The 27154-nt window shown below is 41.8% G+C and overlaps 1 protein-coding gene across 1 annotated transcript; it reads right to left on the minus strand.

The window, feature by feature from the left end:
- Window positions 1–4676: 4676 nt before the first annotated feature.
- LOC140852045 (cytochrome c oxidase subunit 3) lies at window positions 4677–10730 on the minus strand. Its single transcript, XM_073244740.1, is given in 2 exon segments — window positions 4677–7525; window positions 7528–10730. Coding segments are annotated over 2 exon segments (876 nt in total). The 5' UTR covers window positions 8180–10730; the 3' UTR covers window positions 4677–7301.
- Between the last annotated feature and the right edge of the window lie 16424 nt (window positions 10731–27154).

Genomic DNA, 27154 nt, shown 5'->3' on the forward strand with positions numbered 1-27154 from the left:
TTTTGGTGCATTCTTATTCTTGGTCTTTCGTTCCTCCTATTCCTAATAACTTATCCAATTACAACGTATTAACCGCTAATGCACCTTTCTTTTATCAAATTTCAGGGACATGGTCTAATCATGAGGGTAGTATTTTATCATGGTGTTGGATCCCATTTTTTTATGGATTCCTTCTTTGTTACCGGGGTCGACCCCAAAGCCATAATGTCTCAAAACGAAGAGGCTATAGAGAAACTTTTCTTTTTTCCTTTGTCTCGAACTTCGTGAAGAACTCCATTCTATCTCTCCAACAAAAAAGTGGGGCTGCGCCCCAGTTGTACACTCCCTTCGTTCTACGAACCCTTGTTGATTCTGAACTTCGTTCGCGAAGGAACCGGACTTTTGACGGGCCAGCCCTTTTTTATGCGCCGCTTTACCCTGGAAGGAAAATGAGCTTTGCTCTTCTGGGCGCTCCCGAACATCCCTCCTGTAATAGTACAAGCTCCATAGCAATGACATATTTTGGTTGGTTCGACAGCGGATCACGAAATCTTGCGATCTTCTCTATCTAATGAATGAGGAGTCCGTTTGGAAATCGTCCGCCCTGCACCCACCCCCGAGTATATGATTCATACATCAAACTTTCCTTTGAAGGAGACTAACCTTTTTCGCCTATCCAAAATGGTTGATCCAGAGCTCTCGTTGTCTTCCCACTTTCTTGAATGAATTCGATCTATCGATCTAACAGAGTGCTTTCTGCCAAAGCAAAGAGAGCTATAGGCCAGCCAGCCCCTGGCGATAAAGAGAGTCGAAAACTTCTCACATGAAAAGAGGTCGGAGGAATCCATGGTAATCTTTAGCGGTACTATCTTGATTAGATAGCGAGGTAGTGAGAGAGGACTCACTCAACAGAGGTCTCAGTTCCGTAAGGTAAGGCTGAATCAAAAGGGTAACCTCTTCGCGCAAGGGTTGGGATAAAGGCTGGTGAATGTGCTTCTTTCATCGAATTATTCAACCAACTTTCACCGGTCGCGAGATAAAAGACCTTGAACTGCCTCCTTACGAAGTGGTCCTTCGTCTCTCTATAACTAGCCGTATAATTCAGTTCAGGTGGACTCAACCTTCCCGCTATCAGAAAGGAGCAAAGAAGAGGACTGGTAACCAAAGACTGCTTAGGCGTATAGAGCGTTAACCACCTAATCACGAAATCACGAAGCGCTCTTTATCCGATTCCGATGCCGCTGATGACAGCATCCCCTGGTGGACGACTTTGTGTAGAATCTTTTCTATCTTTTAGCGTCTTGATACTGACTTAGATTTGACTGAAGCAAGTTGGACACTTTTAGCTTACAGTCACTGCTTCCCTCTCTACTGCGGGCCCTGACATCGCTTACAGCTCACTGCCTGGGCCTGGCCGGGACTATATTGTTTGCCTGCCTGACTTTGACTTCCTGCTGGTCTCATTATCGCTCCTGCTAAAGCCGATTCAAACCTGTGTTCACCGTAAAGAGTAGTAGTGGAACAGTCAATTAAGAGTCTGATTGCCGCTTTCATGCTCTTGTTTACCTCGCTGCTGCTTACTTGACAGCTGCTTTTCACCGACTGCTAGCTAGTCAACGAAAGCCAGGATTATGAACTTGCTGTTCCTTACTCCTTTTGGACCAGCAGGGCTATGGCTACTCTTTGCTATTACTGACCTGTGGCTGGTCAATCCAAAACGAGATTTTCGGCTGACTGTTCGGGCTATCGCTTGCTCTAATTTTCGGGTCTTAGTCCGTGTCCCGTCCCGAGCTGTGACATTTGGTCCGACATGAAATTAAAGCGGGATATAGCCCTTGATCGGAAATGCTTACTACATAGCTAAACAATCCAAATTAACAATGATCGCCGCTACCAAAACAAAAGAGAGCCAACAAAGAAGAGTCCTAAGCTGGTAGAATGGTTAGAAGACCCAGGCTTCATGCCCCCATTCCGTGTCCAAGATAGAAAGGGCTTACAGACGAGTGATCCCTAAGGTGACTAACCCAAAAATTTGCTGGTGGGACAGTTGGATCATCAAAAGTCGGGTTTTATGTCCACTTTGCTAGGGGAGGAAGGCTGATAAGCTCACACTCACATTTCTATTCCGCCATAAGACCACTAAAGCAGACAAGAAGAAAATATTCAAGTCGGGTGCGAGAGAAAAGGTAACTCGCTTTTCCTCAAGTTCCAAGCTACGACGCAATTCTGGTCTGCTCTTTCTGAAACTCGGAAAAGGTCGGACACTTCGGCTCATTCATTCTCTTGTCGGGATGGGTCCTTCATCACTTCACCAGAGTAGTTGTATCGCGCGCAGCTATCGAGGTCGGTTGGATGGGTTAGCAAATGTGCTAGTCATCATTCTTCATCACTAGCAGGTCTTAAAGAAAGAGTCCGATAATCTTTTTTTAAAGATAAGAGAATGATAGGATGCAGAACAGCAGTTAGCAGAAAATCATATACAGCAGGTGTCAGAATCCATTAGTTGCTACAGCTCAGCTCCAGTAGGCTTCCGGAAGTAGTTCACCAATTGGCTGGCTAGACTTTTCACAGAGCTAGATGGGAATACGTGCTGGCGGTTGACATAAACCTTCGGCCAAAGAAGAAAGAACTTGGATCCATCATTTGACAGGGAATCCGAGACCAATGGTTAAGCGACTGAGGATTCTCGAATCAAGAGTTCAGCACAAAGGGAAATCTGAAGGGCTATAGATAGGTCTGCACGCTGGACCGTACTCCCGTCAACATATCCATCTATACTATACGGTTTTCAAAAAAAAGTTTACGATGCGTGACTATAGCAATCAATCACTTTGGCTCAGGTTGACTTTAGGCGGACTGTGCCCTAAAGGGTGGCTAGACTTTTTTTTTACTGAGTCACTTTTTCAAAAAGGTCTTTTCAAAGAAAGGAACTTTAGCCATGTAACCAAACAGAGTGTTCCATGACATGATGCAGGGAATCCTCTCTTCTTGCCTGACTGCCCGCCAAATTGCGCAGATTTACTCGTCTGATTGGCCCTTATTCTTTCTGCTGACTTTTTTTGGTCGGCCGTACCGATACTTGCTTGCCGGGCTATACCATCACCGACCCCTTTCCGTCGAGCTAGTCTTGCTGAACTGCTAATAAACGAATCCATTCTCAATGCGCTAACCGATACCACAGTTTACCTTACTGCTTGCTGATCGGAAACTGCTCTTTTTGGTGGCTTTAGGGAAAGGGAAAGGCAAGATTAGGGGCTCTCCGGGCACAAATTACGATTTGAGGTCTAATGTCCCAAGGTTACACAAATCGATCAAACTCATTTGTTTTCTCTGTTGAGAAAGAGGTTTTGACTCTCCTTCCCTATCCCGAGCCTTAGGCCGGTCTTCAGAATGAAATAAGATCAGATATCTGTACCACCTATCATCGTTCGGTACCAGAAAAGGAGTCGACAAGTTATGCCAATGCCAAGAGAAAGTCGATATGGCGAACCGTCATGTGAAAACCAAGCAGACATAGTGGTCGTGCACGCGAGGCAGAAGGAATGCCATCCAGCGTTCACTGTTGGCGAAAAAGCTAAGAGTTTAGATCGAATACGGGATTCCCCAACCAAACCAAAGAGAGTCTGAAAAGTCAGAAAAATAGTTGAAAGAAAGCTCGCGTCTTCAGCCAACTTCACCTGCCAAAAGGAGTAAGCAAAGAGAGTCCCATCACTGGAAAAGGGAGACTATCAAACAACAAAGAAAGAAGTCTCCAAAAATGCCAGATAGATCAAAGGGAACTGTACGTCAAGCCGTGTAACGGAATAGAAAGAGCACCGTCCGTACCGTCAATGGAGTCAACCACCTCAGAATGAGCGGATCTCATTTCGTTAGATGGTTAGGTTTTACACAGAAATCGAGAGTCAGTTGGATCAGTTAGGAATCACCCTTTCGTTATCATTAGACACTTAAGAGAGAGAAAGAAAGCCGGTAAACATTGTAAAAACCCATACAAAAAGGACAGAAAAGTGCAGTGGATTCTTACTTACGCTTGGCAAGCAAAGAGTCAAAAAAAGCCCATAAATCCTTCCTTTAGCTCTGTTAGCTATAATCGGGAGTGCAGCCCACCAATTGGTGGCTTTGACAAAACCTAGTGGACAATGCCAGCTTCCAGTATCCATTACTCTTTAGCGAAGCCACCAAAAGTCGATTTTTTTGGTTCCGTTGGTCATTCTGCGAGGAAGGCCAAGAATAAGAGTTAACAGTACCTTCAGTGCCATCGAAATTAGATCAGCATAGACGATAGGCATGTCAAGATTAGGAAATTATCTTACTATAGGCCTAGACAAAGAGACTCTTCTTCTCCCTGCCGATTGATCCGAGCTCCCGCTCTCCTCTCCTTATCCAGTCGAGCCTCACTTCTGCTCTCCTCTTTGCATGCTTTATTCCCTTCGGCATTTTTTTTAAAACTCTTAACCTCGCATCGGCTTATTCGCTTTATTTTTATATGATGTCATTCCACCTTACCCGGAAAGTGTGCAGGTTTCCTCATAGCAATCAAAATGGTCGATCAATAAGACCATTGACTTTGCCATTAGGGTAGTAGTCAAGCCATCAACTTTGAGGTTTGGTCCGACATAAAAGAATTTCATCGATGGGTTAAGACATAGACACAACTTGAGCACCGATCCGGCATCAAAGGTTTAAAGATAAAAAGACAAACAAAGTTTTTTTTTTGTAAACAAAGCCCCGGGCAAACCCAGGGGCAGGAACCATTCCGCGAGTAAAGTAGAGAGCCATCTGATCAGCTCTCACTCGCTCCAAAAGTTCCTCCGGGAAGAAGTTTCTCCATACAACAGCATTAGAAGAAGACCTCCAAAATTTGCTGTCCAGTCAGCAGCCTGATTACATTCCCTATAGACATGGTGACCTTGTCATTATGAAAGCTTCCCAAGCAGCACCTAATTTCCTCAATAATAGCTCTCGTATCCCAGGTCGGTTCCACGAGCCCATTTATCATGTTGGCTAGAGTTAGCGAATCAGTCTCAAGGTGAACATCAGCATTCTTGTGCCACTCCTTGGCAAAGAACTAAGCACTTGGACTACTTCCTTGATATCCAGCAACAACTGTGTGGGGCGTAAGGGGTTGCTAGCCTGTGACAAGCTCGAATGGGCTCTTGTTTGAGGAAGAGCTCTTTTGTAAGTTGAAGCAGAATTGAGCAACGTCTAGCAAGTTTACCCAATTCTTCTGGTTGGCACTTACGAAGTGCCTAAGGTATTCTTCAAGTAAGGCATTGAAGCGCTCGGTCTGGCCATCGGTCTGAGGGTGACTACTCGTTGAGAAGTCTAAGAGGGGCTGCCCCTCTTAGACTTCCATAGTAATACGTTATCAAGCGCGAGGCATTTCTTCCAGTTCAAAAGCCGGCACCAGAGGCAGAGACAAGGAAAGCGAGGGTGATAGTCGGTATAGGTCGGACCCCTTCAAAAAGTAGGAATAGTGGTCCGCTTACTTTGACAGAGTCATAGAGGCTTTCACCGAACCAGAGTGGTTCGATCCGAAACCAAACAACAAAATGGCTGTCAAACATCAGAGCAAGAGCCCTTTCTCTGAGTTGTGTCTATGCTTCCTTTCTGCGACCCCATTTTGCTGTGAGCTATATTGGCAGGAGAACTGATGATCAATTCCATGAGTGGCTGTAAACTGAGAGAAAGCTGATGAGACATATTCTCCCCCTGAATCTGAGCGCAAAACTGGAATCCGATGACAAAAGAAGAAATTCTCAACCTTAGTTTAAAAAAGCTGAAAGCACTTAAGTACCTCTGATTGGTTATTAATAATCATTTTTTTTAACGATATACATCATCCATAAACGAGACATAGTAGCGATAACCAGAGAGAGAAGGCACAGGCGATGGGCCCCATACATCAGAATGCACAAACAAGGGCTAATGGAATTGAAACAATCTTATGATTGGAATTAGTAGGCGTTGCCCGTGTTTGGCCAGCTGGCAGCTAAACCAAGAAGAGAATGAAGAAGACGCAGACGCAGGAAGCAATTGAAGGCGTTCGAGTTTCTTCAATGTAGTCGAAGACACATGACCAAGCCTTTACTTTTATGCTATAGAAAAAAATGACTACCACTACTACAACTATAGTAGTACTATCTATCTGAGCATCAGTAGATGTAATCGCCAATGAAAACCAGTCTCCCATGCCTTCTGCCTCTACCAATCACTTCTTTGGTCTGGATGTCTTTCACCATACACGAATCCGCTTTCAATTTGACTGAACACTGCTTGCTTATCATCACATAGTTGCCCAACTTATATGAGATTCTTTCTGACTTTAGGAACATATAAGACATCAGACAGAACTATTGTGCCAGCACATGCATTTTGAATAGCTACTATACCCTCTGAATTGACAATGGAGAGTTGTCACTCGTATACAAAAAACTCATACCTTAGTATGGAGCAAATGAAACAAAGGCATTGGGATCCCCTGTTATTTGGTTACTTGTTGCTGTATCATAGTACCTTTTTTTTTCTTTAGCAGACATTTGAGTTTTAAGAGGCAGATTAGGGACCGGTAAAAGCAGGATTCAATCTAAATGAACAATGTTAAGCTGTATGTCCTTGCTTAAAAAAAAATTTACAGGTAGTAATGGTCATACCTCTTCCCATGGGAGTAGTTGATGAAGTAGAAGACCATAACCATACCATGTGTTACCAAGATTTTCTTTTAGAGGCCGGGGCGAGCCTGCGAATGAGAATTCGACTTTAAGCTGCAAGCAGCTCGCTTCGGACCTTGATCTCAGGCCATGAATCAAAGATTCCTCCTGGCGAGCAGGGCCGTGCCGTGAACATGAAGGAAACGGCAAAACGAGGTTGCTTGCTCCAGTCTCAGCCTCCTTATCAGAACAGAACGTTCCTTCTGCAACGCAAGGCCGATATGTTTCGTAGCAGCCAAGGATTAGTTGATCTATTAGGTTCTTCGATTTTCTTTGTTCGGAGAAATCCAAGGATTAGTTGATCTATTAGGTTCTTCGATTTTCTTTGTTCGGAGAAGAAAGACGATCCAAACAAAAAAACATCTTTGATTACGAGGAAAAGGAAAATCTCAAATAGACCAAGATCCATTTTCGGGTCATTTCTTGGTGAACATAATCTGCTATAATCTCTTCGATCCCTATTTTATGTGCCAGAATACAGAGAGATTTTGTAGGGAAGTAGTAAACTTCTTTTTTTGAATAAAGGGGGTGGGAAAGCTGCAGTAATTCTTTGGAAAAGCCCAGTTCTCTTTGTCTTCGAGCTTTCATTCCTCAATCCACTGTTTCGTTCTTTCATATACCTCCCCACCAATAGATAGAGACAAATGGGAATAACCGAACCATGTCTACAAAATGCCAGTACCATGCAGCTGCTTCAAAGCCAACGTGATGCTCCTTGGTCAGATGACCAAGATATTGGCGAATACCACGTATGATCAAGAAAAGAGTACCTATAATCACATGAAAACCATGAAAGCCAGTTGCTGAGAAAAAGGTAGAACCATAAATACTATCCAAATAGTGGAGGGTGCTTGGTAATATTCCATTCCTTGAAAGCCAGTGGATACTAGAGCCAGTGAAACGGTAGCTACTAAAGCGTAAACTGCTCGTTTTTCCTTCCCCGCGAGTATAGCATGATGAGCCCAAGTTACGGCAGCTCCGGATGAAGGGAGAATAGGGGTATTAAGAAAAGGGATTTCCCGAGGGTCTAAAATCCCTATCCCTTTTGGGGGCCAAATACCTCCGATCTCTACCGTAGGTGCCAAAGAAGAATGAGAAGCCCAAAAAAAAGCAAAAAGGAACATAACCTCCGATACTATGAACAGAATAGAACCATATCGAGGTCCTAATTGTACAGCTTTTGTATGATGTCCTTCCAACGTGGATTCACGTAGAACATCGCGCCACCATACGAACATGGTATATAGGATAAATATTAGGCCCAAACTGAGAAGTGTTGCACCCCCTTGAAATGGGTGCATGTACATCACACCTCCTACGGTGGTTGCCAAAGCTCCGAGTGAACCCGAAATAGGCCATGGACTTGGATCTACCAAATGATAAGAATGCCTCTGAGATTCAATCATAAACCACTTTGCCCCGGTTGTATGTAAACCCCCTTCACCCCCACCCCCTAAAGTGGTAAAGAAGGGGGCTCTTTTTGGTCTCATTTCTTTCTATCTGACAGGACAAACAAATAGGAAGGGATGGTTCTTTCATTGCATTGATAGAAGTGATACTATCAAAAGATCTCTCTATTACTATTTTAGAATAGAATCGTTGGTTTGACCCACGAACTACGTGGGAAAATAAATAGACCTTAATTAATCATTGGTTTGCATTTCCTCACTGACGCATTTTTTGTTGGCGTCAGCTTCTTCTTCCAATGCCCTCTTCAATTCTAAGGCACGGAAGAAATTGTACTTTGCGCCTTCTATTCAAAGATAGATCAAAGAGGATACGCCGGAGCTTTTGGATGTCCATTGTATCCTTGCACGTGCCTTCAACTATGTCACAGATAAGAGAGTCCTCGTTAAGGTTAAGGAAAGAACCATTTTCCTCAGGTTAGGAGGTCAGAACATTGGCTTTGAATAGACCATTATGCTTATAATGTTATCTGGTCTTCGTCTTCTGACGGGTCCGCCAGATGACGGTTAGAGCGTTAAGCGCAGTCTCTCTCGATAAGGGAGTTGTGTCCACGCCAATTCCTCCATTTAAGACCTCCTCGCCGCCGACAGACCCATTGCTGGCTACAATACAAATACTACCACACCAGCTTCTTTTTTATCGAAGAAGTTGAAGAGGGGGAAAATTCTTCTTCTAAAAAAAAAGATTTTTGTTATATGCCTTTCCAACTGAAAGACTAAACGTTACGAGGATATATAGAGGGTTGTTGACCCGACAAAAGTCAGGGTTATCTTCCTCGCTCGCCTACGGCTCGCTAACTGCCTTCTTTATTCTTTGCTTCTCAACTTCCGGTTTCGAAACCTCCAGAATGAAAGAAAAATTCCCTATGATAGGTATCGATTTGCGACTCAAAGAAGGGATTTTCGGAAATTCCCGGTTGCAATGCAAAGCCTGTTAATAGATCAATTCCTTTCCGTGATAGGTAAAACATCTCCTCCTACGTCGACTCCTGAGGTAAGACAGCCGGTTGATCGACGACAGGTACTCTACTACTTCCTGAACCAATTGACTTATCTTTCCAGTCAGGTCGAGACACTGCTTCCGAATCCATTGATTCCCAATCCGTAGTTGCTGCGCCATAGTTGATCCCAGTCGCCTTGTCTTTGGCCCCCTCCTCCGACTGGCTACATTTCCTACTATTTTTCCAAACATCTCGAGTTGGAGGGTTTGACGACAAATCTTGACCGGAGGGATGCATGAAATACGAATCTTTCTGATCCTTTCCGTGTTCGGAAGCATTAGCTGCTAGGCCCAGGAAGGCTTCTTCAGTCAGGTGGGGCAGATCGAGTCATCCCTAAATTGTGAAAGTCTTCGGATCGAATGTAGGGCTTGAGTCAACTACAAAATTTCATGCCCATCCCACTCCGAAAGTTAGGGGATTGGAGCGAACAACACATCGAATCTCTGGTCCCGGGTCATGATAGGCAGGAGGAGATCTTCTCTCTCTCTAGTTCCGATTCGATCGAATGAAAAAAAAGCCTAAAAACAAAAGCAGGGAGTCAAGAAAAGTTCTTCTAGGCCCTCCGAACTCTTAGTTGCTACTGATCCTATAAATCCAACCTCTCCGATCGAGTCGAGACCAGCAAGCAGCAAGCGGGGGAGAGTCGACGTGTTGCCGTAGCGCGCATACTCTTTTCGAGCGTCGTTACGTAAGAGGCGGAATTCTGCTTCCAATTTTGTACAACAATCCGACCAAGAAAAAGAAAGGGCTTTTTCCTTGTGATCCACGTACAAATCATTGGCGACATCTCCCAAAGTTGCAGGAAAGAATCTGACCGCCTGATCAATCCGTCCTGCTGTCCATTGAGTCTCGCAAATATTTGCATGTCTAACGTGCTGAAAGTAGGAAATTAGTTGCGGACATACAGATCGCGCCCCTGTGGGTTGGGCCAACGTATTCATAGGGAGGTTTGCAGATTGAGCCAATGTAGTCGCAGAAAGGTTGTCAGGTCCTGGTCACAAGGTTGATCGAAGAAGGTCCTCGCTTCCTCGGAGGAGTTGTTATTCGGGGACGAAACTGCGGACTGCTTAGAAAGTGCCTCACAAGAGGGGTACCGAACATCTGAATTCTTCCAAGGGTGAGAAGCTTAGCAGCATCGCCTTTACATTTTGATTTCGCATTGAAGAGGTGCGAAGCGGAGCAGAATAGTGTTAAAACAACTATGGAAAAGTAAGTGTAGCAAGCTTGCTGACAAGCCTTGCTGACAGCAAGATCTACACATGAAATACAGAAGAAGGGTTAGGAACAATGAACCAAGAATTGCTTACAATAGAAGAGAAGGGCTATTTACAACATTTGTCAGCTGCAAGGGAAAGACCCCTACCCTTCTCGAAGCCATAGGGAAGGAAGTTTTGGACTTGAAAGCGACCAAAACAGCAAGCAAATGGGCTTTTTAAATAGGCCTAAACCCGTGGGCAACAGTCAAGTCTGAATTGGGTTTTTACAAAGGAAGGCCTCAAGCCAACTCATTTGAAAGAAAGAAAAAAATCGGTTATAACAAACTGAAGCTTAAATAAAAAAGGACCTTATCAATCCTGTTCTAAACTCACTTCAGCTACAGCATTTCAGAGATCCATAGGAGTTCTTTGTCTGGGCCAATTTCGTCCATGGCGAATTAGAAAGGCTGATCTATTACTTATTATATCTTTTTAAGGTACCCGTTGACTATGACGGAAGGACCAACTAACTCTCCTACGTATACTTCCCGAGGGGAGGGACTATCCAAGCAAAACTATCAAACAAAAGTGAGGCAGAACGTCTAGCCGCAAAGTATGCTTTGACGAAATTGGCACCGGACTTTGTCTACTAAGGATGATACTCCGAGTTCTCATTCTGAGTTTCCCACGAATCCACAATTGAAGATATGAAGGAATGGGCCGAGTTGTTGGACGAAGATAAGAAAACAACCCCTTACCATAGTAGAGCTATGTTCACTGGAACTATACGGTTCAAAAAAAAAAGTAGTATTTCAAAATCTTCGACTGGGCCGGATGGACGTAATAGATGCGATTTCGTAACAGAAGGCCGCCGAATCTGACATTCGAATGATTTGGAACAATCCGGATGAGTTTGATTAGATGACGTTAGTCTGGATCGTTCGGAGCAAGTAGTAAGTCCCTCCTTCCAACAAGACTACCTTATTGGAATTTGAGTCTGGTGACCTTGTGTATGAATCGAGGGAAGGGCGGCTACTAAACGTTAAAGCAGCCGGCTCCCTCCTTCTTTGCTTTTTTTGGAGAGGGAAAGAGCATCGCAGCCGGCCCGCCCCCTCTTTCGAAGCAATCCTTGGAAAAGAACAAGAGGACATCAGAGAATAAGGTGCAGAAAGCAGATGGAGCACTTCCCCATGGCTCAAGGAGGACAGTGATATTAATAGAAGGACATGGCACAACAAAGTGAAGACAGTTGAAAAGGAGTTGGTTTTCCGCAAGAAGATACGAAGGCTTTGGATTTAATAGAAACTCTTCTTGACTACATAGCGAAATTGCTACCCAGGAGTAAGGACTTGCAGGACTCTTTCGCTGAAAGCTGCTCGTTACCAGCAGATCAAGAAGGCCACAGAGAGAAGAACAAGAAAGAACCGCAAGCAGGGCAGAATGCTGTGGGAGTGACAAGTAAGCCACAAACACTTTTCTGTCATGTATGCTATTCAAAAGAAACCGAGGCAAAAAAGAAGAAAAATGGTTCAAAACACCCAGCAGTAAGAACTCCTTCTAAAAGCCACCATTAGTGTGTAAGAACTCCCTGAATGCTGTCCACTCAAAACACAGTTTTCTTTTATTACAATTTTGAACAGTATAACGAGCTACAAGAATGCTCAATTTGATTCTTGCAGCGGAACTTTTCTCTTCCATCTTTTCTAAAACAAACGGAAAAAGATCGCAACAAAGACAGACTTCAACAAACCACCTAAATGGGCCAATTACACTGATCTATGCATAAACTAAATAACATGCAAGCAAGAGAGAAGGCAAAAAAAAAAAGAATGAGCTTACCTGGTTGAATGGCAAGTGCAAGGAAGGAGAGCAGTCCAACTCAGTGGTTGATCTCTAAGTGAAGACCTAAAGGCATAGACTGAGGCTACGGACACAGAGACAAAGGCAGCATCCTACGCTAGTATTACAGCCACTCAGGTTATTCGTTTCATAAAGCAGCATATCATCTGTCGATTGAGGGTACCAGATAATTACCGACAATGGCTCAAATTTAGTGAATAGGAAGGTTAGAGACTTCACTACGAAATTTTTTTTTAACCATAAAAAAGTCCGCCGCAACTCATCCTCAGACAAATGGAGCAGTAGAAGCAGCTAACTTCACTCTGATTATCATTCTCGAACAAATGACGAAGACCCATCGTGATTGGCATGAAATGTTGCCCTTCGCTCTATGGGCATATCGTACTTCCATTCGTACACCCACAGGAGCAAGACCCTTCCCTTTGTTCAGAACAGAAGCCATTTTGCCTGTTGAGTTGGAGATTACCCCACAGCGTCTTCTGTTAGAAGATTAATGTTGTGAGGAAAAAAAGAATGACAATAGGCTAGCACAATTGGATTTGCTGGATGAGAAGAGGAAACGGGCATTGAATCATTCACAGAGTTACCAGTGCCGGATCACGAGGGCTTATACGAAGAAAGTGAAAGTCCGTCAGTCCAGGAGAGTTTGGTATGAAAAGTTAGAGATGCCATTCGAATGCGCGCCACTGACTCAAAGTTTGCGAGGAACTATGAAGGTTTGTGGTGATCGAGGCGTTTACCAATGGTGTATACAAACTCCGAACCTTCGATGGGCAACCCCTTCCGGGCATTGTAAATGGCGATTGGTTAAAGAAGTTCTATCAATAAGAAGAATACCCCGTTTTCAAAATCTCTCGAGTGTTGTTGTGTTTTTCGAGTCTTTCTTCTTTGTGTAGCCTTAGTCGAATTTATGAATGCTATGCTCTGTTCGAATGTTCTTATAGCTGAAGACTGAAATCCTGAGCTTGTAGCCGAGACAGGGGACCAAAACTTTATGTCTGAAAAACAGGGCCTCTCCCTCTTCTGTGCGGGCCTCTTACCGCTTGAGCTTCTAACTGATCTTGTTGGTGCTTTATGTATGGCTAAGGTTAGGGCTCTATGTGAAATTCCATCATGGTTTGAGAGAAGGGTAAGATTGTCTATACTAAATATAAAGAATCCAAATCACTCACTTTCCACCTAGCAAGAGAAGGCAAGGAAAATGAAGATAGACTGTTGCAGTTGGTTGAAGAGCCTTGAGATTTTTGAGTGCTTGCAAACGGTCATCATATAACTCCATTGCCATTGCTTCGGTGTATTCCTAAGGGATAAGCTGATGCAGTAGAGCCACTCTCAGTGATGGGACAACTCTCTCGGCTGGCAGCAGAGCATCATGCCTATAAGTTAAGGCAAAAGGAGTGGTTCCCGTCTGACTTTTACATGTCGTCTGATAAGCCCAGATAACCTCTGATAAGACTCTGTGCCAAGTTATAGGGTTATCGGTCACCATTTTCCTTAGCACATTCTTCAAGTACTTTATTAGTAGCCTCAGCCGATCCATTAGCTTGAGCATAGCATAGTAGGGCGAAGAGTGTATGATCTTAAACCCGTAATCGGCTGCAAAGGCCTGCATCTCCTGGCTCGTGAACATGACTCCTCCTCCTCTGTCAGTGGTGATAGTCTCTGGCAACCCGTATGATGTTCCTCTTAATTAAATGAATAACTTTGGTGACAGTCTTCATCGGTTCAGCCTCTACCCATCTTGAGAAGTAATCGGTGGCTACAAGGATAAAGTCATGCTGCTGAGTGGACAAGGGGTGTATCTTGCCGATAATATCAATAGCCAAGCCCCGAAAAGGCCAAGGCTTAAGTATCGGATGAAGCTCTGATGCTGGACGTGCTGTATCGGTCCATGTCTCTGGCATTCTTCACATCTCTTAGCATAGTTGATGCAATCGGCGAGAACACGGGTCCATGCTTAGCCCCTCGATCTTTCAAGTACACTCAACCGAGGAATGGTGATCTTTCCATCATTCCACTTTGTTTGCGGATTCAAGGTCAATCCTTTCGATTGATTGGCCTTATTCCCTTTCTTAATAGAATAGAGGGGTGCTCTCAGCTAGCCTCAAACTTTGAAACAACAGAATTCTCATGCCTCTCCTCATTATTAGTCTGTTCCCTCTCTTCCTTCCCTGCTCGGGAATTAGTATATAATAGGGTAAGGCTCATCGGTGGAACAAAAGAAATCGCATTTTGTATCGGTCAATCGCTTCCTCCGTAGAAATGTTCGCACTAGCTTTTGGTTTCAATCCCTTCATTTCCCATTAACATAACAAACATCACCTACCTTCGGAGCACAGTTTTCCCTCTCATTTTTGTTTTACTTTTGCACTATCTCAAAAAAAGTCAAGCATCAGTGCACCATGTGAGAGATTGCTTCCAGTAACCATAGATATATCAGAATTCAATAAAGCAAAACGGTGGTTTATCGGTGAGAAAAGAAATAGTAGGATAGCCTGGAAAGGTTTAATGTCAGAGAAATTCATCGGTTTCCCTCTTTTTTTTTTCCCTTATTTCTTTCCATCTCGTCCTCATACTTGGACATTAGTCGATATAATATAACTAAACCATCAAACCTTTTTTTGTACCACTCCAATCGTTTCAATAAATTTTTTGGCCTTTCACAACCCTTAAGAAAAAAGGCTTGAAAATTCTCAAAAATGAGCCACCGAAGCAAGCTCAATCGAACCATGAGCTTACGAAGACCGAACACAACAAATAGAATTCTCCATAGAGATGGATTTTTGTCCATGCTTCTTTTGCTTTTAGTCTTGTCGTCACAGGTGGTAAGTAATATAAGAGAATAGGTTTGCTGCACTTTCAGTGGACGAGATCTATTTTGATTATTACAAATCTATTTATTAAAAAAAAAGAAAGAATTCTCAAATAATCAATTTTTGAAGAATTCTTTCTTTTTTTTTTCTCCATTGCCTCATATAAAATGACTGAACAAAACTTCCATTTCATTTTTAGCTCGATCACTTATCTGCTTTTTCTATCTCCCCCTATTCCTTTTATTGTACGACAACCTATAGAGGGAGATCCCTTCTTTCGCGCAATCTCTTGCTCTGTTCCTATTTCCTCTTCCTTCCCTTCTTTTTCCGCCGCTGCTCGCCGTTGGCAGCTAAAGTTCTACTCGCCGTTGGGCAATTTTAGGCATGTCTATCAGGCTGGGCGGGCTGCAAACTACCTACGGTGCAAGTTCAGGTGCCAAGCGGAGAAGTAGGCATAGATAAGAGCTCGTTTCAGCTGTGGCATCTCTCTCATCTGATGCATCTCTATCAGCTGGATTCCTGATGCATCGGAAGCAAGAAACGAAGGCTTGCTTGAAAGCCGGACAGATTTTCCATGTTGACGCGCACCCTTCTCTATCTGGCTCGCTCTGTTTACTGCGCTCGCTGCTTTCGCAACTAGTTCATGTAAGGCAGTAGCCTCTGGTCTTGCAGTTGGGGAGGGGCTCGTTGTTAAGTCGGATAGCCCTTGCCTTTGTTTCTGACTAGCGTTGGGTACTTAATTTAATAGTTTGTCTTTCGAAAGGGATCCTATTCGACGGCCTTCACTTCCGGCAACATTGACCGAAGGCCTCTTCTTTACCTCAAGACACGATAAACGTCAATTTATAGGCCTCTTCTCTTCTTATAGGCTCTGTATGGCCTGGTGCATTAGGAGTGGAGAGAGGTCGCAATATTCCGATTCTCCATGTTGCCGAACATAAAGAACGCTTGGTTCGAGTGTAACGGCTTTTGTGCTTGCAGCTTGGTTCGGGTATGTCTTTAATGCTTGATTTGATCCTCAATCGCCTTCGGCATTCGCCTTTCGCCTTGGGCTTGAAGACAAGACTCTACGGGTTGTCCAAATCTCCTTTTGCAGCCGGTCTCGCTCTGTCAGCTCGCGTGTAGCTCTTATTCCTGCTGTTGGGATTCCTGCAGTTAAGGCAGCTGGGATCCATCATTCTCTTGATTCCGAACTTTTCCTTTAGTAGGAGTAGGGTATTTAATACCTCTAGTAGGTACACCGGGCCAGACAGACAAGATGGAATCAAAAGTTGATTGAATGAGATTGAGAAATGGAAGCGGCAACATGGACTGGCTTTCTTGCCTACCTTTATATTAGTAGGCTAAAAGCAGTGATCAATCTCCCTTTCCTTTGTAGCTCGCTGGGTCAGCTAGTTCTGTTAGGGCAACCTCGGGTAGCGGGTCGGTTCTATCAGCATAGGTAGTTCACAACTTATTCTCAGTCGTATGAGCCTGTTACTCCAGTCGGTGCAGTTTGCTCAGTGTCAGTAGAAGGGGGGCAAGGGTTGGCTCATGGCAAAGCTTCCAAGAGGTTGTCACGTCAATGGCAATAAGGGCTGATAGAGGGACTGAGAATAGAATGACAGTCTTTCCTTCTTTTTTGTTTTGGAGGAGCCCTTCTGTCCCACTAGGTTGGAGCCCTTCGTTTTCCCTTTGACCCTGGGAGCCCTTTGAGATGCAGGGAGTGAGTCAGCACCTTAGCAAGCAGCATAGATCGAGCCCCAGATCCGCGCTGTAGAGGAGCTCATCAGGTTCCATCCGGCGAGTATCTTGTAAGGCGCTGAGGGCAAGTATGCTGAGTATGTCCGAAGACCTTGCAGTAGTGAGACTGAACTCCCGAAAGAGGAGATCTCATTCGAGCAGAGAGAGTCGCAAGCAGCAGTCCTAGTTGTCAACCAAGTCTAGTGAGCTCATCATCTTGGTCTGTGAATGTGTCACTCCAGGTGCAAGGTTTCGTTTCCCTCTAGCCAAAGACTCCCTTTTCTTGAACATGCAACTCAGCATCAAGACCAACTCCCAAATCTTTGTGATGATTGGCTCCACCTGGAAACCCTTCCAGCTTTTTCCTCTATCAGTAGCCGAGCTAGCCCCCGGATCAGCCCGAAATCAATCAGTAGGTGACCCTGAAAGTCCTTTTCTTGAACTCCGCGAAAATACCTGTTGAGAAAACCACCTGGAACACGCTCTTTGGCTTGATGCTCTTGAACTAGCTGAACGAGACCTATGCTTTCTTCTTTGTCTCCGAGGATGAGGATCAAGATCAAGTGTGTTCGAATCGAGCTTTCGGTCTCCTCTTTTTTCGGGGAGTCCAATAGAAGAAGATGAAAGCATTGATTGATAGCGAAAGGTGACGTGGAAGCGGTTCACGATGTGTGGTCAAGACGAAGTGTCGAGGACTGCCCTCTCTTTCCCAGTAGATCCAGCCCTCGCTCCCCTTCTCAGTGATCCTCTTGGCTTCCTCGGTGAGTGCAACAATCGAACAAGAGAGGAGTTCAGGCCCCCCCTTTTTTTGGCTGTGAAATTGGATCTGACATTCCCTTTTGAACAAGAAGTTTCAGACTCCCCAGTGACGTTGACCAAAGCCAGCTAACCACGTGGATAGGTCAGGGACATCCGGAAGGGAAGATCACGACCTCTCAAAGCAAAGTGTTGATCCTTATCGGTCATCCACATCACACACAATCAAAATCTCTCGTGATCGAAGGGGAAAGCCTTCCTACTCGAGCAGGAAAGAAAGGAAAGGGGTCAGCCGATCAATGTCTCAACCATTCCAAGGCCGATTTTGTGGAAAGCGAAGGGGACCTCAATCAGTCAAGTCAGTGAAATCCCCGCTTTCGCTTTGCTCTCTCTTGAGCCCGCATTTGAAGATTTTTAGAGGTGAACCCACATAGTAGACGCCGGTGGAAATGGAAACTCGAATTTTCATTTTTCGCTAGTGGCTACATGATGTGGAGTTCAGTTTGATTGTGTCGAGACAGCTATGGCTAAATCATTGTTATATTTGTTGGTGAAGGAAATCGAGTTTTTATCTAAAGCTTTCGCCATATCTAATTTGAAAATCACATTATGACCCCACCTTCCAATGTCCTCTGAAAGTTCTTGTGCCAGAGAGACATTTTCAACTCCTTCGGAGCCTTTCACAAAAGCACCTTGCTCGTTTGATATCCAATCCGGCAATAGCTGCGATAACCTGTCACTGATGATTCTAGAAAGAATCTTATAGCAGAAGTTACACAGACTTATTGGTCTAAAGTAAGCAAAGGTAGATGGGGAATCCACCTTAGAGATCAAGGCAAGAATATAAGCAGTGTATGCACGAGGCAAAGGCTTAGAACGACAAGTGGCATGTAAGGCCTTGCCGAGGTGCAATGGGCACCCATTTCCGACTCTTAACTTTTTCCTTTTTCCTCCTTTCCCGAAGGAAGTAATGCCCACTTCACTGGCTCACTAAGTAAATACTTAGCCGGGTCGAACCGAGGGACTGACCCGACCCTACCGAACGAGCCAAATCGAGAGTCCTATACTTGTCCACCGAGCCTTATTGATTCTGTTCTAGACTTACCAATCTCTTAGCTTGTTTTCTGGCGCTAAGCGCGCCCCTTATCTTATCTACACTTTTGGCTAATAGAAAAAATAAATCATTATTCCCGAACTTTATCCACTCAGTTGGCTAACCTATTTCTTATAGTTCAAGCTGGAACATGAAATCAAAAATTCCTTGCTACATGAATGCGCACTAGAAGCTGCTTTCCCGTACACGTACAGAAGGAGCTTTCCGTGAGACTAGAAGGAAGTAGTTGGTTTGACACGCTATCTCCAATGCTCTTGCTTCCATTCCTCCTTCCTCTTTCGGGATGTTCGTTGACCTCACTTTCCTTCTTTCTGAAATTTTTTTCATTTCTTCTTTTCGAAATACTAGTTGGTAGAGTTCCTTCTCTTGCGGGTTTGCTATAAAATAATAAGCATTTCCTCGATCTGCTGATGGCCAACAAGGAAAGCTTTCAATCGACTACATCTGTGGAATATGGAATGTAAACGCCCGGGCATCCATATCTAATGTTTTTCTCTTTTCTAGAGATAGAATTCGGGAGTCAGTTGAGAATGAGCATTTCATACTGCCCTTCTTTGATCCGTTGACGTGCAAATCGCTGGTTAAAGATCAACTTCCGAGATCTAAGACTTCAATAGTGCCAGCTAGGGAAACCCTCTAAAGAACGGAACAGCTTGGGAGAAGGAGAACTCTTTCTTTGAAGCAATGGCACAATCTACCAAAGAATTTTGGTTAAGCATATATCTATTGACCCAACACGGAATATCGACTCTCCAGGAAGTCCCCTCGAATGGTCTCTTTGTCTATCTAGGGTTGCATGCAGCTGGGAAAATCTCCGATGCACCTTCTCCTTCTTTAGATTCTCGTACCTTGGAACTAGAGCTTCAGCAACTGTGGATGTAGGAGAATGCGAACAAAAAATAGGGTGTCACTACGTGCGAGAATTTGTAACCAATTTCCCGCATCTTCGTTCATACCGGTCAATCTCAAGGCGCTTGTGGCTAAATGTTGGAACTTTTCACAAAGGATGGAGTGGTCCAGGATCCGCTCGCTGGTAATCACACGTCACCTTAAAAAAGGGATATGGCTTGTTCTCCTTACAAATCTATAGTAAGCTTTAACTGACTGCCCTGAGAGCTTGCCTCGAACTGGCTTTGCTTGAGCTTTGGACGTGGCTTGGGCTTAAGCCTGGGGCAGTAGCGGTGCAGCGGCTCACTCACACGATCCTTTTGCATCAATCAATCAATTCATCTGCTAAAGCAACAGAAGCAAGAGAAGCAGAAGCATCTAATCGTGATATTCTCAGAAGGAAGTCTTCTGCTAAAGCTTGCCCAGCTAGATCTTAAGTTCTCGATTATCTATACCCACCTTACCGAGATTGGATTGGGCACGGGCAATAGAACGCCGCATACAGAATTGATGAATAGAGCAGGCAACTCACCCAGAGCACAGGCACACGCCATTCGTGACCCAGGGTAGGCGCATTAGACTGAATTAGTCTTTGTTTTGGCATTTGTAGCAGGAAAATAGGAAGAATTGAATGACAAAGCGATATTCTCTTTTTATAAAAGCGGACTAGGAGCGGAAGGCGAAAGAGAATTTCTTTAGTTAGGAAGGAAAGCAAGTGACATCTGAAAGTCTTCTTCGGATTCTGCTCTCGCTGTTCTCAAAGTAGCGAAGTGACCAGAAGGAGAAGCTCTGATTCCTCTTGTTGAATCGACTCTTCACAATGTCTCGTATTACTAAAAAGCACTCACAAACGTTGTATGTAAGGACGAGACATAATGTTATCCTCAAGTTGGACATGACCAAGGCCTATGATCGTATGGAGTGGGATTTTGTGCAGGCTGTCCTTCGAAGGTTTGGATTTTCTATCAGATTTATGTCCATGATTGGTTTGCTATTATCTAATTGCTGGTTCTCTGTCTTGTTTAATGGTTCTATCACGGGTTTATTTAAGTCATCTCGAGGGCTTCGACAGGGTGACCCATTGGCTCCATCACTCTTCATTATTGCAGAGGAGGTCCTTACTTAGTAGGGGGCTTTCGCTCGCTATATGGAAGAATTTATCTAAAGAGGGACAAATCCATTATTGTACTTGTTTATAAACATTTTTCTTTCTAAAGAGGGACAATAAAATAATAGGATAGTACTTTTTCCTCCTTTCTTTCCCGAAGAAAGTCATTTAGTCATTTTTCCCGAAGCAAGTCATTCAAATATTAATGCTCTCTCAGTTGGTTAGCTAGTGTCATTGGTCTTCCTCCTTTCCCGAAGCAAGTAACTGTCTAGCTCATTACCTCTTATTTTACTATTTTTACAGATGTTGAGGAATTAAGATGATATAAGATATGAATGGAAGAGTGATCAGAAGCAGTATCTTCATACTTTTATTTTAGGTTGAAAGGCTTATTGAATTTGATGCAAAGCCTTTGAATTGTTGTTGAATTTATTGAGATATTAAAGAAAAAAATTTAGGTCATTATGTTTTGGATTTAAATTATTGAATAATTATTCCGCTGTTGTTTTAGGATAGCATGATAAGATGCCTTGCATGCTTATGGAAAAGTTTTCTATGAGTATGCGGCGGTTGCCATGACCCTCGATTCACAATCTCGGGTCGGGGGCGTGACAATTAATATGCTCTGATACCATATTAATTGTCACGCCCCTGACCCGAGATTGTGAATCGAGGGTCATGGCAACCGCCGCATACTCATAGAAAACTTTTCCCATAAGCATGCAAGGCACTTATCATGCTATCCTAAAACAACAGCGGAATAATTATTCAATAATTTAAATCCAAAACATAATGACCTAAATTTTTTTCTTTAATATCTCAATAAATTCAACAACAATTCAAAGGCTTTGCATCAAATTCAATAAGCCTTTCAACCTAAAATAAAAGTATGAAGATACTGCTTCTGATCACTCTTCCATTCATATCTTGTATCATCTTAATTCCTCAACATCTGTAAAAACAGTAAAATAAGAGGTAATGAGCTAGACAGCCCAGTAAGCAATGATCACTTTTCAATAGATTTTATCAGGTATTTAAGTAAATAATTATTTATAAAAAAATAAGCATATAGAGTTCATCAATTCAAAATCAATTTCAATTACGCAATATAATTCATGCCAAATTCATTTCTTTTCCAAAAATTCAAGTTTCTTTCGAGATTTCAATTTCTTTTGTTCTTCAATTTCTTTTCGTCAACCATGAGCTATGACCACATTTTCCCTGTGGCAGGGTCATAATACCGCGTATCTGCTTGCGGTAGGCTGCGAATCATCTGGCAGCCATGTCCTTTGGAACCGCTGGTCTTGCTGGCGGTTTGTCGCTGGTCTCTCTGGCGACATGTCGCTGGTCTCACTGGCGACATAAACCCTCAGGACAATCAATTGCCAACGTATATGCCCCCATTGGCGGGGTCCTTTACATAGTCAGATTGTTAATTCATAATGTTTCTTATATCATAATTCTTCATAAATCATATTTCATATTCTAATTTCGATAATATAATCATGTAATATCGAAATCAATCAATATAATGCATCACGAAATCAATATGTTCAATCATGCTTCATCATAACATTTCAAATAAGATATTTTCATAGCAAAATACCATTCATCCAATTAATGCATCGTTTCACAAATCATGTCAGAAAAATATATTATAATTTGCCGATAAATCTAGAAAAAGTGAAACATTACTTACCTCGAACGTATTCCAATAAATCCACATAATTCTATAAATTTTCTTCCAAAAATTCTATTCGTAGATCATATCACGCTATCCCATGATCAAACATCCACAATCCTATACAGAATCAATTTCAATAATTAGAAAGAATACGAATACATATTTCAACAGTTTAGATTGGGTCCGATCATCTAATTTCATCTAATCAAAATTAATTAGGACCTAAACGATCCAAAGTTTGACTATCAGATCAAATCGGATTCGAAGTGATAGGATCGAGGTTTCTTCATCGATTTCATAAAATCAAGTAGAGAAAGAAAATCAGAGGAGAGAAAATTTATGAGGTACAATTCGAATTGATCAGATGACACAATCCAACATTACGATTGATCCAATATCTCGATTGGTGAAATCAACATGATCAAATCAAATCATGGCTAGATCGAAATCATGGATGATCAAATCTAAAGATTCATGGTCTGATTAAGGTGGGTGCCAGTACGCTGTCTGACAATCATGGATCAGGGTTCTTCATTAGAATCAGATCAGACTTATTAAAAGAAATTTTTTCATTCACTAACCTTTTTTTAGAGAGAGAATCAATCAAGAGAGAGAATATTTTAGAGAGAGAAAATTCTAGAGAAAGAAAATTTTAGAGAGAGAAAACTCATCTTGAATTCTTCAGACAATATGATTCAACAAATTCTGATCGATCAGATCAAATCATGCTAAAATTATCATGTGGATAATTAAATAAGATTATGAGAAATAAAATCTAAAAATACCTGATCTGATCAAAGTGGATGTCGGTGTATCGTCCGACGATCACAGATCAAAAATCTATTATGAGAATCATTTAAATTCATCATCATTCTTCTCAAAATTCTAAAAATCTTAGGAGAGAGAAATAATCTAGAGAGAGAATTCTAGAGAGAGAAAGTAGAGAGAGAAAGTCTAATTCTAGAGAGAGAAAATACTAATTCAAGCTGAAGAGAGAGAGGAAGGAGAGAGAAACTTTTTTTCTCATATTTTATTATTTATATCATTATTTATTAATTTATTTTTATTTTTTTTCTTTTCTTTTTTCTTTTTTTTTTCCTTCATGGAAGAGAGAGGAGAGAAAATCCTATTTATTATATTATTATATTATTATTATTTTATTTTTCTTCTTTCTTCTTTTTTTTTTTCTTTTTCTTTTCTTTTTCTTCTTTTTCTTTTCTTTTTCTTCTTTTTCTTCTCTTTTTTTTTTCTTTTCCTTTTCTTCTTCTTCTTCTTCCCGCGCCGGAACAGAGGACTCTTGGTCCTCAGGCTTTGAACGGCCGTTCGGGCCGCGGCTACCACGGTGGAGGCCGGTGGCCGACGGGGCCATCTCCCCCGATCATACCAATTGAAGCAAAATTTAGTGCAGGGACAAAATGGTAATTTTAAAACTTTTTTCAAAATTACTATTTTACAGCGGAATTATTAATTAATCTCATTAATTAATACTAATTAACCCTACACTAGGATCTAAATATGATACAACAGCATGCATTTAAATTTGAAATTCAAATTTGAATCATTAAACGTTTTACAGTACTGTGTTCAGAACACATCACCTTTTGCGAGTAGTCGATCACCGCAATCTTATCACCGTCGGGGGCTCTGATCATCACGTTGCAGCCACCCAAATGTCTGGCCTCTGCAGATCGTCCACACGAAGCTCCCGTCTGATCAGCTCCTCACGAATGCTAGTTCGTGATTTCATCCTTTTGATGGCAGATGTTGATCGAACTCCTTCGATCGATGTGTGCCGACTTCTCGGATGCTCCAGATCATCTGCACAGTTGCTAGAGAGGCTGATGGATCTCTCCCTGAAATTTGGTGGACTCACAACACTCGTGGCACACCAATCTCACTTCCCAAACCCTAGGTAGAAACCCTAGGGTACACACTAAAAACCCTGCGCCCAATTTTCTCTCTTTTCTTTCTTTTTCTCTCGGAAGGTTTTGGACCTTCACCTTGCGCAGAAGCCTTCCTCATGCCCCAAAGTTTCTCTCCTAATTTTTCTACGCACGTCCCACCTTTCTCCTCTTTTTAAAACAACGTCGAACGTGTCTTATCCGCGTGAGAGGATAAAGACAAGAGGTTACACATTTGAATTCAAATCAAATTTGAATTCAAACGAAAACCAACTTATCCCTATCCTTTTGGGCATGAAAGAGAAGGGGCGTGGCTCTTTGTGCGTGGAAAAAGTTTCACGAGAAACCTTTTCTGTGTAAGTAATGTGGCGCACAAAATGGATAAGGATGAAAGGGCAAGTGATAAGTTATCCATTCAAATTCAAACATGCTTTGAATTTGAATGGCTAACTAATTATTTTATCCATCCATATGGCGCACAAATGAGGACGTGGGGAAGGGTTTGCATGAGAAAAATTTCATGAGAAGTTTCTTCTCGTGAATTCAAATGGGTGCAAGGAAGTTGGGTGTCACAGGAAATTTAAAACAAGGTGGTTTGATTCAAATTGAGCCAACCTAGTTTAAAATAGGTTGAGCACAATTAGACCAGATTAAACCCAACATAATTAGCTTAATTAGGCTCAATAAAATCTAATCAAATCAGAAATTAACTAAACCTAACCCCTGATCAAATCAGGGACTAAACCACCTTAGCGATTAGGTCAACATTTAACCTAATCGGGTCAATCCAAACTGAATCCAATTCAATTGGACTTGATCCAAAAATAATTACTCAATCAAATTGAGTTAATTAGTGATTAAATCACTAATTAAACCTCTCATAAATATTGAGTCCAAATCCGATGGGCAATCAGGCATCAGAGACCATCGATATGAAACCCTGATCAAAGAGAGAGAGGGAAGAAAGAGAAAAATAAAATTAATTAATAAATAATGAGATAAATAATAAAATATGAGAAAAAAGTTTTTCTCTCTTCTCTCTCTCTCTTCAGTCTGAACTAGTATTTTTCTCTCTAGAATTGGACTTTCTCTCTCTACTTTCTCACTCTAGAATCCTCTCTCTAGATTATTTCTCTCTCTTAAGATTTCTAAAATTTGAGAAGAATGATGATGAATTTAAATGATTCTCATAATGGATTTTTGATCTGTGATCGTCGGACGATACACCGACATCCACTTTGATCAGATCATGTATTTTTAGATTTTATTTCTCATGATCTTACTGAATTATCTACATGATAATCTTAGCATGATTTGATCTGATCGATCGGATTTTTGAATCATATTATCTGAAAATTCAAGATGAGTTTTCTCTCTCTAGAATTTTCTCTCTCTAAAATATTCTCTCTCTTGATTGATTCTCTCTCTAAAAAAGATTAGTGAATGAAGAAATTTCTTTTAATAAGTCTGATCTGATTCTAATGAAGAACCCTGATCCATGATTGTCAGACAGCGTACTGGCACCCACCTTGATCAGACATGAATCTTTAGATTTGATCATCTATGATTTCGATCTAGCTATGACTTGATTTGATCATACTGATTTCACCAATCGAGATATTGGACCAATCATAATGTTGGATTATGTCATCTGATCAATTCGAATTGTACCTCATTGATTTCTCTCTCCTCTAATTGTCTCTCTCTACTTGATTTTATGAAATCGATGAAGAAACCTCGGTCCTATCACTTCGAATCCGATTTGATCTGATAGTCAAATTTTGGATCGTTTAGGTCCTAATCAGATTTTGATTAGATGAAATTAGATGATCGGACCTAATCTAAACCGTTGAAATATGGTATTCGTATCCTTTCTAATTATTAAAATTGATTCTGTATAGGATTGTGGATGTTTGATCATGGGATATCGCGATATGATCTACGAACAGAATTTTTGGAAGAAAATTTATAGAATTATGTGGATTTATTGGAATATGTTTGAGGTAAGTAATGTTTCACTTTTTCTAGATTTATCGACAAATTATAATGTATTTTTCTGACATGATTTGTGAAACGATGCATGAATTGGATGAATGGTATTTTGCTATGATAATATCTTATTTGAAATATTATGATGAAGCATGATTGAACATATTGATTTCGTGATGCATTATATTGATTGATTTCGATATTACATGATTATATTATCGAAATTAGAATATGAAATATGATTTATGAAGAATTATGATATAAGAAACATTATGAATTGATAACCTGACTATGTAAAGGACTCCGCCAATGGGGGCATATACGTTGGCAATTGATTGTCCTGAGGATTTATGTCGCCAGTAAGACCAGCGACATGTCGCAGATAGACCAGCGACAAAACCGCCAGTGAGACCAGCGGTTCCGAAGGACTTGGCTGCCAGATGATTTGCAGCCCACCGCAAGCAGATACGCGGTATTATGACCCTGCACAGGGATAATGTGGTCATAGCTCATGGTTGACGAAAAAAATTGAAGAACAAAAGAAATTGAAATCTCGAAAGAATTATATTGCATAATTAAAATTTTGAAAAAAAATGAATTTGGCATGAATTATATTGCATAATTAAAATTGATTTTGAATTGATGAACTCTATATGCTTATTTTCTATAAATATTATTTACTTATATGCCTGATGAAATCTGTTGAGAAGTGATCATTACTTACTGGGCTATCTAGCTCATTACCTCTTATTTTACTGTTTTTACAGATGTTGAGAATTAAGATGATACAAGATATGAATGGAAGAGTGATCAGAAGCAGTATCTTCATACTTTTATTTTAGGTTGAAAGGCTTATTGAATTTGATGCAAAGCCTTTGAATTGTTGTTGAATTTATTGAGATATTAAAAAAAAAAAATTAGGTCATTATGTTTTGGATTTAAATCATTGAATAATTATTCCGCTGTT

The sequence above is a fragment of the Elaeis guineensis genome, chromosome 10 (assembly GCF_000442705.2).
Source record: "Elaeis guineensis isolate ETL-2024a chromosome 10, EG11, whole genome shotgun sequence".
NCBI lineage: Eukaryota > Viridiplantae > Streptophyta > Magnoliopsida > Arecales > Arecaceae > Elaeis > Elaeis guineensis.